General features: G+C 44.5%; 1 protein-coding gene across 3 annotated transcripts in view; it reads left to right on the top strand.

The window, feature by feature from the left end:
- LOC110530231 (glypican-5) overlaps positions 1–14,236 on the top strand; it is a 203,884-nt gene that overhangs the window by 155,421 nt on the left and 34,227 nt on the right. For 2 of the 3 annotated variants that reach the window (XM_036985798.1, XM_036985799.1), the window contains one exon: positions 82–220. In XM_036985798.1, the coding sequence (XP_036841693.1) occupies positions 82–220 (139 nt within the window). Of the gene's footprint in view, positions 1–81; positions 221–1,622; positions 2,177–14,236 lie in introns of those variants that run through there. The other variant, XM_036985801.1, reaches the window with a different exon arrangement.

Below are 14,236 nucleotides of genomic sequence, written 5' to 3' on the forward strand. Positions count from 1 at the left end.
AATCGCAGCAATTCATCCATTGGCTCACCGTTGAGAGTGTTTATTCCTGTCTTATAACACAATGCTTTGTCTGTCCACCAGGAGATTCAGGACATGCTGCCAGGGCTGGGCCAGAGCGAGTCCTGGGGGGAGCTGGGTAGTGGCGACACAGAGGATGGCAGCGGAGACTGTGACGATGAAGACGGGTGTCAAGGGTCTGGAACGGGGACGGTCAGGAGCTGTGAGTCGCACATGTACACACACACACACACACACACACACACACACAAACACACACACACCATCGGAGGTGTGGGTTCAGATGTCACAGCAAGGCCGTTTCCTGGACCATATTCCTCCAATACAAACTGCAAGACTATGGTGTATTGCAAAGTGGAGGTCTCTGTTACAGCTTTGTTTTCACAGACTGCCAAACTATTTACTCTGCACCTTGACCTCTACAGCTATGTTTACAAGTGAACAACCCACTGTAATAACCCTCATAACATCAGTGTAGAGGGAGGGAGGGAGGGAGGGAGGGAGGGAGGGAGGGAGGGAGGGAGGGAGGGAGGGAGGGAGGGAGATGATCTGGTTATTCCCAGCCTACAGCTGCACCTAGATCTTCTGCATAGATTCTGTCAGACCTGGGCCCTGACAGTAAATCTCAGTATGACAAAAATAACGGTGTTCCAAAAAAGGTTCAGTTACCAGGACCAAAAATACAAATTCCATCTAGACACTTTTGCCCTAGAGCACACAAAAAAACTATACATACCTCGGCCTAAACTTCAATGCCACAGGTAACTTTCACAATGCTGTGAACGATCTGAGAGACAAGGCAAGAAGGGCATTCTACGCCATCAAACAATACAGGGTAAAAATACTTGAATCAGTTATAGAACCCATTGCCCTTCATGGGTGTGAGGTCTGGGGTCCGCTCACCAATCAAAAATTCACAAAATGGGACAAACACCAAATTGAGACTCTGCATGCCGAATTCTACAAAAAATATCCTCCGTGTACAACGCAGAACACCAAATAATGCACGCAGAGCAGAATTAGGCCGATACCCACTAATGATCAGAATCCACTCTGACTGACTGAAAATTAAGGAAAGCTTTGACTATGTACAGACTCAGTGAACATAACCTTGCTATTGAGAGAGGACGCCATAGGCAGACTTGGCTCTCAAGAGAAGACAGGCTATATGCTCACTGCCCACAAAATGAGGTGGAAACTGAGCTGCGCTTCCTAACCTGCCAAATGTATGAGCATATTAGAGACATGTATTACCCTCCAATTACACAGCAGCAATATTTGTAACTTGTTACTACAACAAAAGGTCAACCAGTGAAGAACAAACACCATTGTAAATACAACCCATATTTATGTTGATTTATTTTCCTTTTTGTACTTAAACTATTTGGACATTGTTACAACACTGCATATAGACATAATATGACATTTGAAATGTCTTTATTTCTTTGGAACTTTTGTTTGCCAAAACGTTGTATTGTTTATTTCACCTTGCTTGGGCATCCTATCTTTGGGAAACATCTGAGAACGAGCATAGTCCATCTGCTTCACTGGCCAACCATGTCCTGTTCATGCCCTGTTTCTCTCTCTCTCCCTCTTTCTCTCAGTCAGTGCCAACACATGGCCACAGCTGCTACGGAGCTTAACTCTAAATCCTCCAACCTGTGGAAGGCAAAGAAACAAAGTGTTCTCAAACAATCCTCCCTCTGTCCCTCACTGATACGATTTATAGTCTCCCTGATACACACACACACACACACACACACACACACACACACACACACACACACACACACACAAACAGAGCCTTGGGCAGGCCTGGGGAGGATTGCGAAGGGATTATTGAGAAGACAGAAAACCTGATGACTTTGATTTTCTCATTTGCTACCTAATCATCCAACTGACTCCTCCTCACCCCTCCACCCTCCTCACACCTCCACCCTCCTCACCCCTCCACCCTCCGCACACCTCCACCCACCTCTATTATACAGTGTGCTGGACTGTCCAGTCAACTATTATAGAGGTGTGGAGATATTTGATTTGTGGCACAGGAGAGAATGTGTTGTTATGGGGTGGAGGTCAGGACTCTTCCTCTTTTCATCTCTCTCTCTCTCTCTCTCTCTCTCTCTCTCTCTCTCTCTCTCTCTCTCTCTCTCTCTCTCTCTCTCTCTCTCCTCTCCCTCTCTCTCTCTCTCTCTCTCTCTCTCTCTCTCTCTCTCTCTCCATCTCTCTCTCCTCTCTCCCTCTCTCCCTCTCTCCCTCTCTCTCTCTCTCTCTCTCTCTCTCTCTCTCTCTCTCTCTCTCTCTCCTCTCTCTATCTCTATCTCAGAATACATCTGCTTTGACCTCGATGGTCTCTTTCCCTGCTTAGTGGTTGCTATGTAGGGTGTGTTCTTGTGTGTGCGTATGTGCATGCTCTTTGTTCGTGTGTGTGTGTGTGTGGCAGTATATTGATGTATATTGGTGAGTTCACAAGGCCACTGGACCTGCCTCTAGGGTGCTGTTAATTTACAGGGATGACCTCTGACCCAGGAACTATTAATTAATTTACAGATTTATTCCAGTCACACGCCGACATACACACAAAAAAAAAATGAAAAGTTGAAATGTCTGTGGCAGTGTCTTTGGCAGTGTTTCCCCAACACCTTCCATTGGGACCCCAAGGGGTGCACGTTTTGTTGTTTGCCCTAACACTACACAGCTAGCCAACTAATAACCAACAAATCATCAAGCTTTGATTATTTGAATCAGCTGTGTAATGCTAGGGCAAAAACCAAAAACGTGCACCCCTTGGGGTCCTGAAGACCGAATTTGGGAAAGACTGATCTATTCACGGATGTGAATACTTATGTAAATGAGATATTTCTGTATTTCATTTTCAATACATTTGGATACATCATAAACAAAAATGCTTTGTCATTATGGGGTATTTTGTGTAGATGGGTGAGAAAGAAAATTGATTTAACCCATTTTGTATTCAGGCTGTAACAACTAGGGCCCTTACGGCGACACCGGCGATCACGAGTCTTGATGGCAGTCAAATTCCATGTGACCGTTTAGTCACGGTAATTAGGCTTCTCCAAGCTCTGATGCTGCTGATGGTCATTAGTAGCCTACCAATCTTGCTAACTGCCTGGTACCCTGCACTCTGTTGTCCCTCTAATCTAAAATCTAATCAAATACTTCATGAGAGCCCATGAGCTCATGTTGAGCAACATCTCTATAGGCTATGCAGTTGCGTGAGAATACAGAGTGATGGCCTCTATTAAAAAGAGGAGGATCCCATCAGCTTTCTATAGGCTAGACCTACTATATGTATTTCTCAACCTTCCTATTATTAAGCACATTGCTTCTCTGTAAAACAGGAGTATAGCCTACCTGGCTGGCATGAAAATGAACCATGGGAAAAGCATCCTCCTTTCGCTATTTAAGTGCAAAGATGACATGTCTTTTTTTCCCGCTGCCCCTGTTTCGATATAATGGACCATTCTAAATCAAAACTAATTTCACACGTATATTATTTAGTATATGGAAAGACAAGATTAATCAAGAATAGTCTGATGGGTACCAATACTAGCCCATCACTTGTGAATGATATCTTATCAATTGTGAATGATGCCCAGCATTAGAAACAATACTTTTTTTCTGCGACTTGTTCGAATCATGGTCGCACGCCTCACGCAGTCTATCCCATAGGCCTATACATTTTAACAAGGTTTGTATCACAACTGAAGTGGCCAAATAACTTCTTAAAATGAAGCACATTAATCCTCTTTACAAGGGCTGCAGAGCCTAACTGGCATATATAAGCAGTTTGGGGAAGATGATTTCACCATAAAAATGCACCTTTATGTTAAAAGCATTACATGCATAATTGAATTGTGGTGACTTTTGAGAATAGTGTTTTCTGCTAATGGAACATTCACGCTCATAGCCTACTGCCGTGTGGGCATTGCTGCTTTTATAATGTGAAGAAATAGCCTAATAGTTTATCAACATTTTAAGCTAAACGTTCTGATCTGTTGCGTCAGCCTCATTGCATAAAACAGGTTTTTTGATGCTAGTGGTTGTATTAATTTGGGATCTATAGCATCCCACAACTGTCCCAGATTATATTTGGAATATTTATTTCTCGCACAGAATATAATAGAAAGGGCAACTTTTGTACTATGGGGGATAGTAGATTAACACAGGCTAGTGCTTTTGCTGTTTGTTAGGTCTACCCATGTTGTTGGCTGACGAAAAGTAAATGGGGACAGTTCTTCCAATATTTTCAATGTGCGCCTCGGAATCGGCATCACCGACATGTCTGTCTTCACTTGTAGCCTGTGAGAAAGACCCGAACACGTGACTGAGAGCCACGTGAGTGAGAGGTGTTTCTGCACGCAGCGGGGAGAAGGGAATTATATTCAGCCCAATGCAACCGAATGCCTTCAACTGAAATGTGTGTTCCTCATTTAACCCAACCCCTCTGAATCAGAGAAGTGCAGGGGGGGGGGGGGGGGGGGGGTTGCCTTAAATCGACACCCAGAGTACCTGTTTCTTTGTTAACCGCTCAACGCAAGATATCCTTTCTATTTTATTCAGCTTTGTTCAATTGTATTCTTCATACTATAAAATAATATAAAATAATTCCACGGATTTCTAAGCTAATCATGCCTGTTAAATGAACTAGTGTCGCCCACAGCCAGATGACATAGCCAGATCAGGACCTAACATAAGGACAACTCAGAGTATGCTATTCTGTTCTTCTGAAATAGACTACATTTTCATCACATCATGTTTATTTAGAACTGTCTAAAATAAATAATGGATTTATTGTGATGGTGTAGGCTATATTAAATAGATTTATTGAGTTGTCTGCATCAGTGACTTGTAGGTTATGCGTGGAAGCCAGGAGATGCTAAATGTGTTTATGTTAATAAATGGTCAATTACCGTGAGACCGGCAGTTATTTGCTTGACAATCACCGGCTGACAAATTGTCATGACCGCCACAGCCCAAGTAACAACTAAATGTGGAATAAGTCAGCGGGTATGAATCATTTCTGAAGGCACTGTACTCTCTCTCTCTCTCTCTCTCTCTCTCTCTCTCTCTCTGTCTCTCTCTCTCTCTGTCTCTCTCTCTCTCTGTCTCTCTCTCTCTCTGTCTCTCTCTCTCTCTGTCTCTCTCTCTGTCTCTCTCTCTCTCTGTCTCTCTCTCTCTCTGTCTCTCTCTCTCTCTGTCTCTCTCTCTCTCTGTCTCTCTCTCTGTCTCTCTCTCTCTCTCTCTCTGTCTCTCTCTCTCTCTCTCTCTCTCTCTCTCTGTCTCTCTCTCTCTCTGTCTCTCTCTCTCTCTCTCTCTCTCTGTCTCTCTTTCTCACTCTCTCTCTGTCTCTCTCTCTCTCACTTTCTCTCCCACACACACACACACACACACACACACACACACACACACACACACACACAAGCACACACAACGCACACACACCCCATCCCACACACACACCCAACCATGCAGTGTGAGCAGAATGTGATTATGAGGTTGAATCTCTCTGCTGCACAGTTCTGATGAAAGGTTAAGCGTTAAAGGGTTATTTAAGTATGCCACGTCTCAAAGACAATGAGAGTCCAAATCTCCTCTACCCCAGTGTCTCTCTCACACACACACACACACACACACACACACACACACACACACACACACACACACACACACACGCGCACACGCACACACACACACACACACACACACACACACACACACACACACACACACACACACACACACACACACACACACACACACACACACACACACATACAGCCAACTGCTTAGCAATGGTACTGGTGATTGGCCAGATTTATCCCTATTTTCTGTAAAGGAAGTTGGTCCTTGTTGTTTAGGCCCAGGCTGCGTTTTCACATGACTTAATGCCAATAAAGGAACTTTAGCTATTAGTTGCTGCCATTGGCGTAGACTGAACAGTCTCTTTCCATCCACTCTGATGTGGATGCTTATGGACAGGAGTTTTTCCTCACCACATGAAGAAACTCTGGTAAAAACTCTGGGCACTAGTAAGTGGCTATGACTATTTTCCTAGTCAGGTTTCATTGTCAGGAAAAACTCCTGGGCTTAGAGTTACAGTATGTGGCAATTGTATCCGTTTGCACATTGCACTCTTGCCCTGGCAGTGGGATTTGGTACTATATACAAACCATGGGAAACATGAGTGACTAGATCATCACTCTAAATCTTTCGAGGCTTGGAATGAGAAAATAAAGGAGATGGAGAAACGTGTGAAGTCAAACAGAGAGAGATAAAACCTTCTCTGTATAACAGCCCAGTCAGGGATTCCACTCTGAAGACTTCCCAGAAAAGTAGAAAGCAAATGGCTCCTTAAGCTGCCATTACTATAAGCTCCTCATCCTTCTGCACTTCCTTTCACTCCTCCTTTCACCAAACTGTACCTCTCTCTCACATCACTGTCTTTCTCTCACTGTCTTTCTCTTTCTGTCTTTCTCTTTCTGTCTCTCTCTCGATCTCTCTCTCCCACTTCTCAGAGCCAAAATGAGAGAGAGAGAGAGAGAGAGAGAGAGAGAGAAACCCGTTCACACAGCTACTTCATTACTACCCATCAGTCTCTGCGTTTCCCTTTGTCTAAAACTCACACTTAAAGGTTAACTAAAAGCACCAAGGAGGGAGAGGGTGACCCACTCTCCGTCCCCTTTCCTCAACCCCAGCCTCCCCCTTTTCTGAGAAACACCCTCTCACCCCTCTTGGCCCCTCGTTTGCAGGCAACCCGAGTGGGAAGAATCTGGGCAGGATCAGGGGTTTCCCACTGGAAATGCAAGGGGTATCGAAGCAGGGGAATACAGAAGGGAAACTAGGAGGCACAACCTACCATGCTTTAGAGAGGGTCACCTAGCAACAGGCGCTAGCGTGGAAACAGAATGGCAGGGGCCTGGGTTAAGGAATCAGGAGGGAGTGAGGGTGAGAGAGAGGGTAAGGTTGTGTGCTTTACTGGGGTACGGTTAGGGGGTAGGGGCATAGCGCAGAGGGGTACAGTTTGAGTAAATGGGCTGAAGAGGACGTCACCCACCAGTTGGCCAGTTGATATGACAAGACCCCAAGATGGAGGAGATTCCTGAACAGGAGAGCTGGTTCTCTGGGAGAGGAGAGGAGAGGACAAGGGGCCTTGTACCGAACACACACATACCTCTTTTAACACTCTAACTAACTGTACTGTAGCTTTGGTGATCTTCTTTAAATGAGCTGGTGTGTGTCATAATCACCAAGACTCACACACAGGTGCCGCTCCGAATCGGCAGGTGTGTGTCATCCCTGTAGACCACTCCGACATAGTAACTATCAACGTCAGTTACAGGCGTCCAGGGAACAGGTGCGTATCAGGTGTGTGTGTGTTTCCTGACTGATGTTTCACACCCGACACACACACGCACTCGCCTGCGGTGGTATTTGTTCTACCCACGGTCTGCAGCCCAGCCGGGCGATCGATAGAGGAATCTCAAGGTGGAGCTCTCACCTGCTTTTCTGTAACCTGTCAGCTGGTAAAGAGAGAAAGACTGGATATCACACACACTCTGCTCTGCTCTTTACAGCACTGCAGAAGAAAGACATGTTCTGACAGCACGTCTCTATTCAACAACCCTCTCTCTATTTAATATGTAGTCTTACGGCCTTCAGGTAGAGCGGGAGGGAGGGAGAGTGTTTTCAGTGGGTAAACTGTTATTAGCCTGTCGTTGGCTCAATGAAGGCAGATACAGGGGGATGGCTACTGTATTGGCTTTTCAGTGATGCTAACAGTAGGACTGTGTGGTACAAGGCCTTGGAAATGCTTTGTTGAGTGGCTGTAGTCTAAAATGCTCCTGTGCAATTGTCTGGGTGAAAGTGTTGGCAGGATGTTGTACAAGATCAGCAGTTAGCTATCAGTCAGAGAGTCAGCCTGAGAGGTCATGTAAGGGTGCAAGACAAGGAGAAAGAGACAGAGACAGAGACAGAGCAAAAGATGGAGAGATAAAGTGAGAGCTCTAGTGTAACTGTAGTCTAACTGTTCTCAGCTCAGATCACTGGCACCACAGAGATCATCTCTCCTCTAGTGTAACTGTAGCCTAACTGTTCTCAGCTCAGATCACCGGCACCACAGAGATCATCTCTCCTCTAATGTAACTGTAGTCTAACTGTTCTCAGCTCAGATCACCGGCACCACAGAGATCATCTCTCCTCTAATGTAACTGTAGTCTAACTGTTCTCAGCTCAGATCACCGGCACCACAGAGATCATCTCTCCTCTAATGTAACTGTAGTCTAACTGTTCCCAGCTCAGATCACCGGCACCACAGAGATCATCTCTCCTCTAGTGTAACTGTAGTCTAACTGTTCTCAGCTCAGATCACCGGCACCACAGAGATCATCTCTCCTCTAGTGTAACTGTAGTCTAACTGTTCTCGGCTCAGATCACCGGCACCACAGAGATCATCTCTCCTCTAGTGTAACTGTAGTCTAACTGTTCTCAGCTCAGATCACCGGCACCACAGAGATCATCTCTCCTCTAGTGTAACTGTAGTCTAACTGTTCTCGGCTCAGATCACCGGCACCACAGAGATCATCTCTCCTCTAATGTAACTGTAGTCTAACTGTTCTCGGCTCAGATCACCGGCACCACAGATATCATCTCTCCTCTAATGTAACTGTAGTCTAACTGTTCCCTGCTCAGATCACCGGCACCACAGAGATCATCTCTCCTCTAATGTAACTGTAGTCTAACTGTTCTCGGCTCAGATCACCGGCACCATAGAGATCATCTCTCCTCTAATGTAACTGTAGTCTAACTGTTCTCAGCTCAGATCACCGGCACCACAGAGATCATCTCTCCTCTAGTGTAACTGTAGCCTAACTGTTCCCAGCTCAGATCACCGGCACCACAGAGATTATCTCTCCTCTAGTGTAACTGTAGTCTAACTGTTCTCAGCTCAGATCACTGGCACCACAGAGATCATCTCTCCTCTAGTGTAACTGTAGTCTAACTGTTCCCAGCTCAGATCACCGGCACCACAGAGAGCTGGAGAGATCATCTCTCCTCTTAGCCTCAGGTATAGCACTCCGTTCCAGGGCAGACTTAATTGGCACATCAATTATGTATCAGAGAGAAGCGCTTTGTCCCCCTCACCGCTGGAACGACCTCTCGTTCAATAGGTGTGTGTGTGTGTGTGTGTGTGTGGCTCCTGGCCACTCAATAGGATAGAGCTTTAATTAAGTGGCTAGTGCACACGCTCAGTCTCTGTGGATTCCCCCTGGTCCCAGTCGATACACAGATCTGGCCCTCTCTCTCTGTTCTACACCTCTATTACCTGGGCATGCACACAATAGGCTGCTAATAATGCATTTAGACAACGTTGTGAGGATGTTTTGGATATGTTTGGGATATGTTGTTTCTTAACAAATACACTTTCATATGTTTAGTGGTGAATCTGCTTTGGTGGATTGTGTAGGAGGAGACGATATACTCCTAAATCATTGATTGTGTGTGATAGAAGCATCCTTCGTGGTAGAATGCATGAGAGAGAGAGAGAGAGAGAGAGAGAGAAAGATCCTAGGCACTGACAGACGGTTACGGTATGTCACGCTAGCCCCTGGCATTTGAGTGTGTGTGTTTGTGTGCGTCCATGCTTGTGTCTGTGTCTGCATGTATGCATTAGTGTGTGTGTGCGTGCATGTGCCTCCGTGTCTGCCACAGTGGAAAAACCAGACCTCATCCCTCCCTCCTCACCCCTCCCTCTTCATCAGTACATAATTTCCCCCGGTCCATTCCAGTGTGAATTGAGAGACAGAGCAGCAGAATCCCATTGTTATACCTCTACTGTACTCGTCCTCATGCTCCTCAGTAATTCAGGAATGCCCCGGGCTTTATTCGTCACGAGCCCAGTTACAGCAGGAAAGCCTGTCTCTGGCATTGGTGTCAAATGGCACCATATTCCGTACTGTATATAGTGCAAAGCTTTTACAGGTCCTGGTCAGAAGTAGTGCGCTATGTAGGGAAAAGGGTGCATTTGGGACGTCAGAGATTCAGGGGGGGGGTCATCAGTCTCTCTCCCCCACGTAGGGCAGCCCGAGCTGGCTTAGCGATGAAGCGGAGCTCCCTGGTCCATCTAAATAAACCCGGTCCCTCTCCAGGGGTCACTCACACCACCGGTAGCCCTGTCGATAATGCTAATCTAATTAGGTGTGTGTCAAATCAAATTTGATTTATCACGTGCCGAACACAACTGGTGTAGGCTTTACTGTGAAATGCTATCCAACGTTTAAATAATAACACAAGAGGAATACAATAAAATACAGAAGAATGGAACTATGTACAGGGAGTACCAGTACCAGATCAATGTGCGAGGTATTTGAGGTAGATATGTACATGAAGGCAGGGTAAAGTGACTAGGCATCAGGATAGATAATAATAAGGTATTTGAGGTAGATATGTACATGAAGGCAGGGTAAAGTGACTAGACATCAAGATAGATAATAATAAGGTATTTGAGGTAGATATGTACATGAATGCAGGGTAAAGTGACTAGACATCAGGATAGATAATAATAAGGTATTTGAGGTAGATATGTACATAAAGGCAGGGTAAAGTGACTAGACATCAGGATAGATAATAATAAGGTATTTGAGGTAGATATGTACATGAATGCGGGGTAAAGTGACTAGACATCAAGATAGATAATAATAAGGTATTTGAGGTAGATATGTACATGAAGGCAGGGTAAAGTGACTAGACATCAGGATAGATAATAATAAGGTATTTGAGGTAGATATGTACATGAATGCGGGGTAAAGTGACTAGACATCAAGATAGATAATAATAAGGTATTTGAGGTAGATATGTACAGTACATGAATGCAGGGTAAAGTGACTAGACATCAAGATAGATAATAATAAGGTATTTGAGGTAGATATGTACATGAATGCAGGGTAAAGTGACTAGACATCAGGATAGATAATAATAAGGTATTTGAGGTAGATATGTACATGAAGGCAGGGTAAAGTGACTAGACATCAGGATAGATAATAATAAGGTATTTGAGGTAGATATGTACATGAAGGCAGGGTAAAGTGACTAGACATCAGGATAGATAATAGTAAGAGTAAAATAAGGAACAGAGTAGCAGCAGCAAACGATTAGTGTAAAAGTGTGTGTGTGTGTGTGTGTGTGTGTGTGTGTGTGTGTGTGTGTGTGTGTGTGTGTGTGTGTGTGTGTGTGTGTGCATTTGTCTTCGTTTTTACAATGAAAATCCCAATTATATTTGTTTCTATGTTAAACGGTTTTGTTATATTTCAGTCTTCTGTGACTTATATAAAGTGTAATATTGGTATGCAAACTCAAAATGTAAAACATTTCAACTCTATATCTGACATGGTACAGGTGTCTTATTTTTTTAAGCCCCTAAACATGTGTGTGAGGTGTATACTTTTGTTTCAAAGTAGATTTGTTTAAGACTACCAAGAAACACCCTGATTTAGCACACTGCAGTAGAATTACTTTTAAGCCTTGAGAAAATTGAGACATCAAATCAAATCAAATGTATTCATATAGCCCTTCGTACATCAGCTGATATCTCAAAGTGCTGTACAGAAACCCAGCCTAAAACCCCTAACAGCAAGCAATGCAGGTGTAGAAGCACGGTGGCTAGGAAAAACTCCCTAGAAAGGCCAAAACCGAGGAAGAAACCTAGAGAGGAACCAGGCTATGAGGGGTGGCCAGTCCTCTTCTGGCTGTGCCGGGTGGAGATTATAACAGAACATGGCCAAGATGTTCAAATGTTCATAAATGACCAGCATGGTCCAATAATAATAAGGCAGAACAGTTGAAACTGGAGCAGCAGCACGGCAAGGTGGACTGGGGACAGCAAGGAGTCATCATGTCAGGTAGTCCTGAGGCATGGTCCTAGGGCTCAGGTCCTCCGAGAGAGAGAAAGAAAGAGAGAAAGAGAGAATTAGAGAGAGCACACTTAAATTCACACAGGACACCAAATAGGACAGGAGAAGTACTCCAGATAAAACAAACTGACCCTAGCCCCCCCGACACAAACTACTGCAGCATAAATACTGGAGGCTGAGACAGGAGGGGTCAGGAGACACTGTGGCCCCATCCGAGGACACCCCCAGACAGGGCCAAACAGGAAGGATATAACCCCACCCACTTTGCCAAAGCACAGCCCCCACACCACTAGAGGGATATCTTCAACCACCAACTTACCATCCTGAGACAAGGCTGAGTATAGCCCACAAAGATCTCCGCCACCCAAGGGGGGGCGCCACATGGATTGTGTATGTGAGCCATTCAGAAGGTGAATGGGCAAGACAAAGGATTTAAGTGTCTTTGAATGGGGTATGGTAGTAGGTGCCAGGCGCACCGGTTTGAGTATGCCAAGAACTGCAATGCTGCTGGGTTTTTCACGCTCAACAGTTTCCCGTGTGTATCAAGAAAGGTCCACAGCCCAAAGGACATCCAGCCAACTTGACACAACTGTGGGAAGCATTGGAGTCAACATGGGCCAGCTTCCCTGTGGAACACTTTCGACACCTTTTAGAGTTCATGCCCCGACGAATGAAGGCTGTTCTGAGAAAAATACACTCAGGGTATACAGAACAAGTCAAAAGTTTGCACACACCTACTCATTCAAATCTGTCGTTCTTCCCCTGAACAGGCAGTTAACCCACTGTTCCTAGGCCGTCATTGAAAATAAGAATTTGTTCTTAACTGACTTGCCTAGTAAAATAAAGGTAAAAAATTTTTTTTTTAAATGTACAAATTCAATGGTTTTTCTTTATTTTTACTATTTTCTACATTTTAGAATAATAGTGAAGACATCAAAACTATGAAATAACACATGGAATTGTGTGGTAACCAAGAAAGTGTTAAACAAAAAATATGTTTGATTTTAGATTCTTCAAAGTAGCCACCCTTTGCCTTGATGATAGCTTTGCATTCTCTCAACCAGCTTCACCTGGAATGCTTTTCCAATAGTCTTGAAGGAGTTCCCACAAATGCTGAGTACTTGCTGTTCCTTCACTCTGCGGTCCAAATCACCTCAAACCATATTGAGGCTGGGTGATTGTGGAGGCCAAGTCATCTGATGCAGCACTCCATCATTCTCCTTCTTAGTCAAAAAGCCTGTATACAGCCTGGAGGTGTGTTGGGTCATTGTCCTGTTGAAAAACAGCTGTGATAATTGCAGCTTACCATGATGCATTCTATTTTTTGGTGAGCAATGCATCAGGTATTCTGTATCAGGTGAGCAATAAACCAGGTATGCTATATCAGGTGAGGAATACATCCGGTATTCTATATCAGGTGAGCAATACATCAGGTATTCTGTATCAGATGAGCAATAAACCAGGTATGCTATATCAGGTGAGGAATACATCCGGTATTCTATATCAGGTGAGCAATACATCAGGTATTCTGTATCAGGTGAGCAATAAACCAGGTATGCTATATCAGGTGAGCAATAAACCAGGTATGCTATATCAGGTGAGCAGTAAACCAGGTATGCTATATCAGGTGAGCAGTAAACCAGGTATGCTATATCAGGTGAGCAGTAAACCAGGTATGCTATATCAGGTGAGCAGTAAACCAGGTATGCTATATCAGGTGAGCAGTAAACCAGGTATGCTATATCAGGTGAGCAGTAAACCAGGTATGCTATATCAGGTGAGCAGTAAACCAGGTATGCTATATCAGGTGAGCAGTAAACCAGGTATGCTATATCAGGTGAGCAGTAAACCAGGTATGCTATATCAGGTGAGCAGTAAACCAGGTATGCTATATCAGGTGAGCAGTAAACCAGGTATGCTATATCACGTGAGCAGTAAACCAGGTATGCTATATCACGTGAGCAGTAAACCAGGTATTCTATATCAGGTGAGCAATACATCCGGTATTCTATATCAGGTGAATGTGTGTGTGTGTATATGTGTTTCTATTAGTGTGTGTGTGTGTGTGTGTGTGTGTGTGTGTGTGTGTGTGTGTGTGTGTGTGTGTGTGTGTGTGTGTGTGTGTGTGTGTGTGTGTGTGTGTGTGTGTGTGTGTGTGTGTGTGTGTATCAGGGAGACTATAAATCGTATCAGTGAGGGACAGAGGGAGGATTTGCCAATGCACCATGGTTCCAAGGAAACCTCACTCTGTTACACCAACAAGGGTGTGTGTTGATGCACACATGTGT

Source organism: Oncorhynchus mykiss, chromosome 8 (assembly GCF_013265735.2).
Source record: "Oncorhynchus mykiss isolate Arlee chromosome 8, USDA_OmykA_1.1, whole genome shotgun sequence".
Lineage (NCBI taxonomy): Eukaryota > Metazoa > Chordata > Actinopteri > Salmoniformes > Salmonidae > Oncorhynchus > Oncorhynchus mykiss.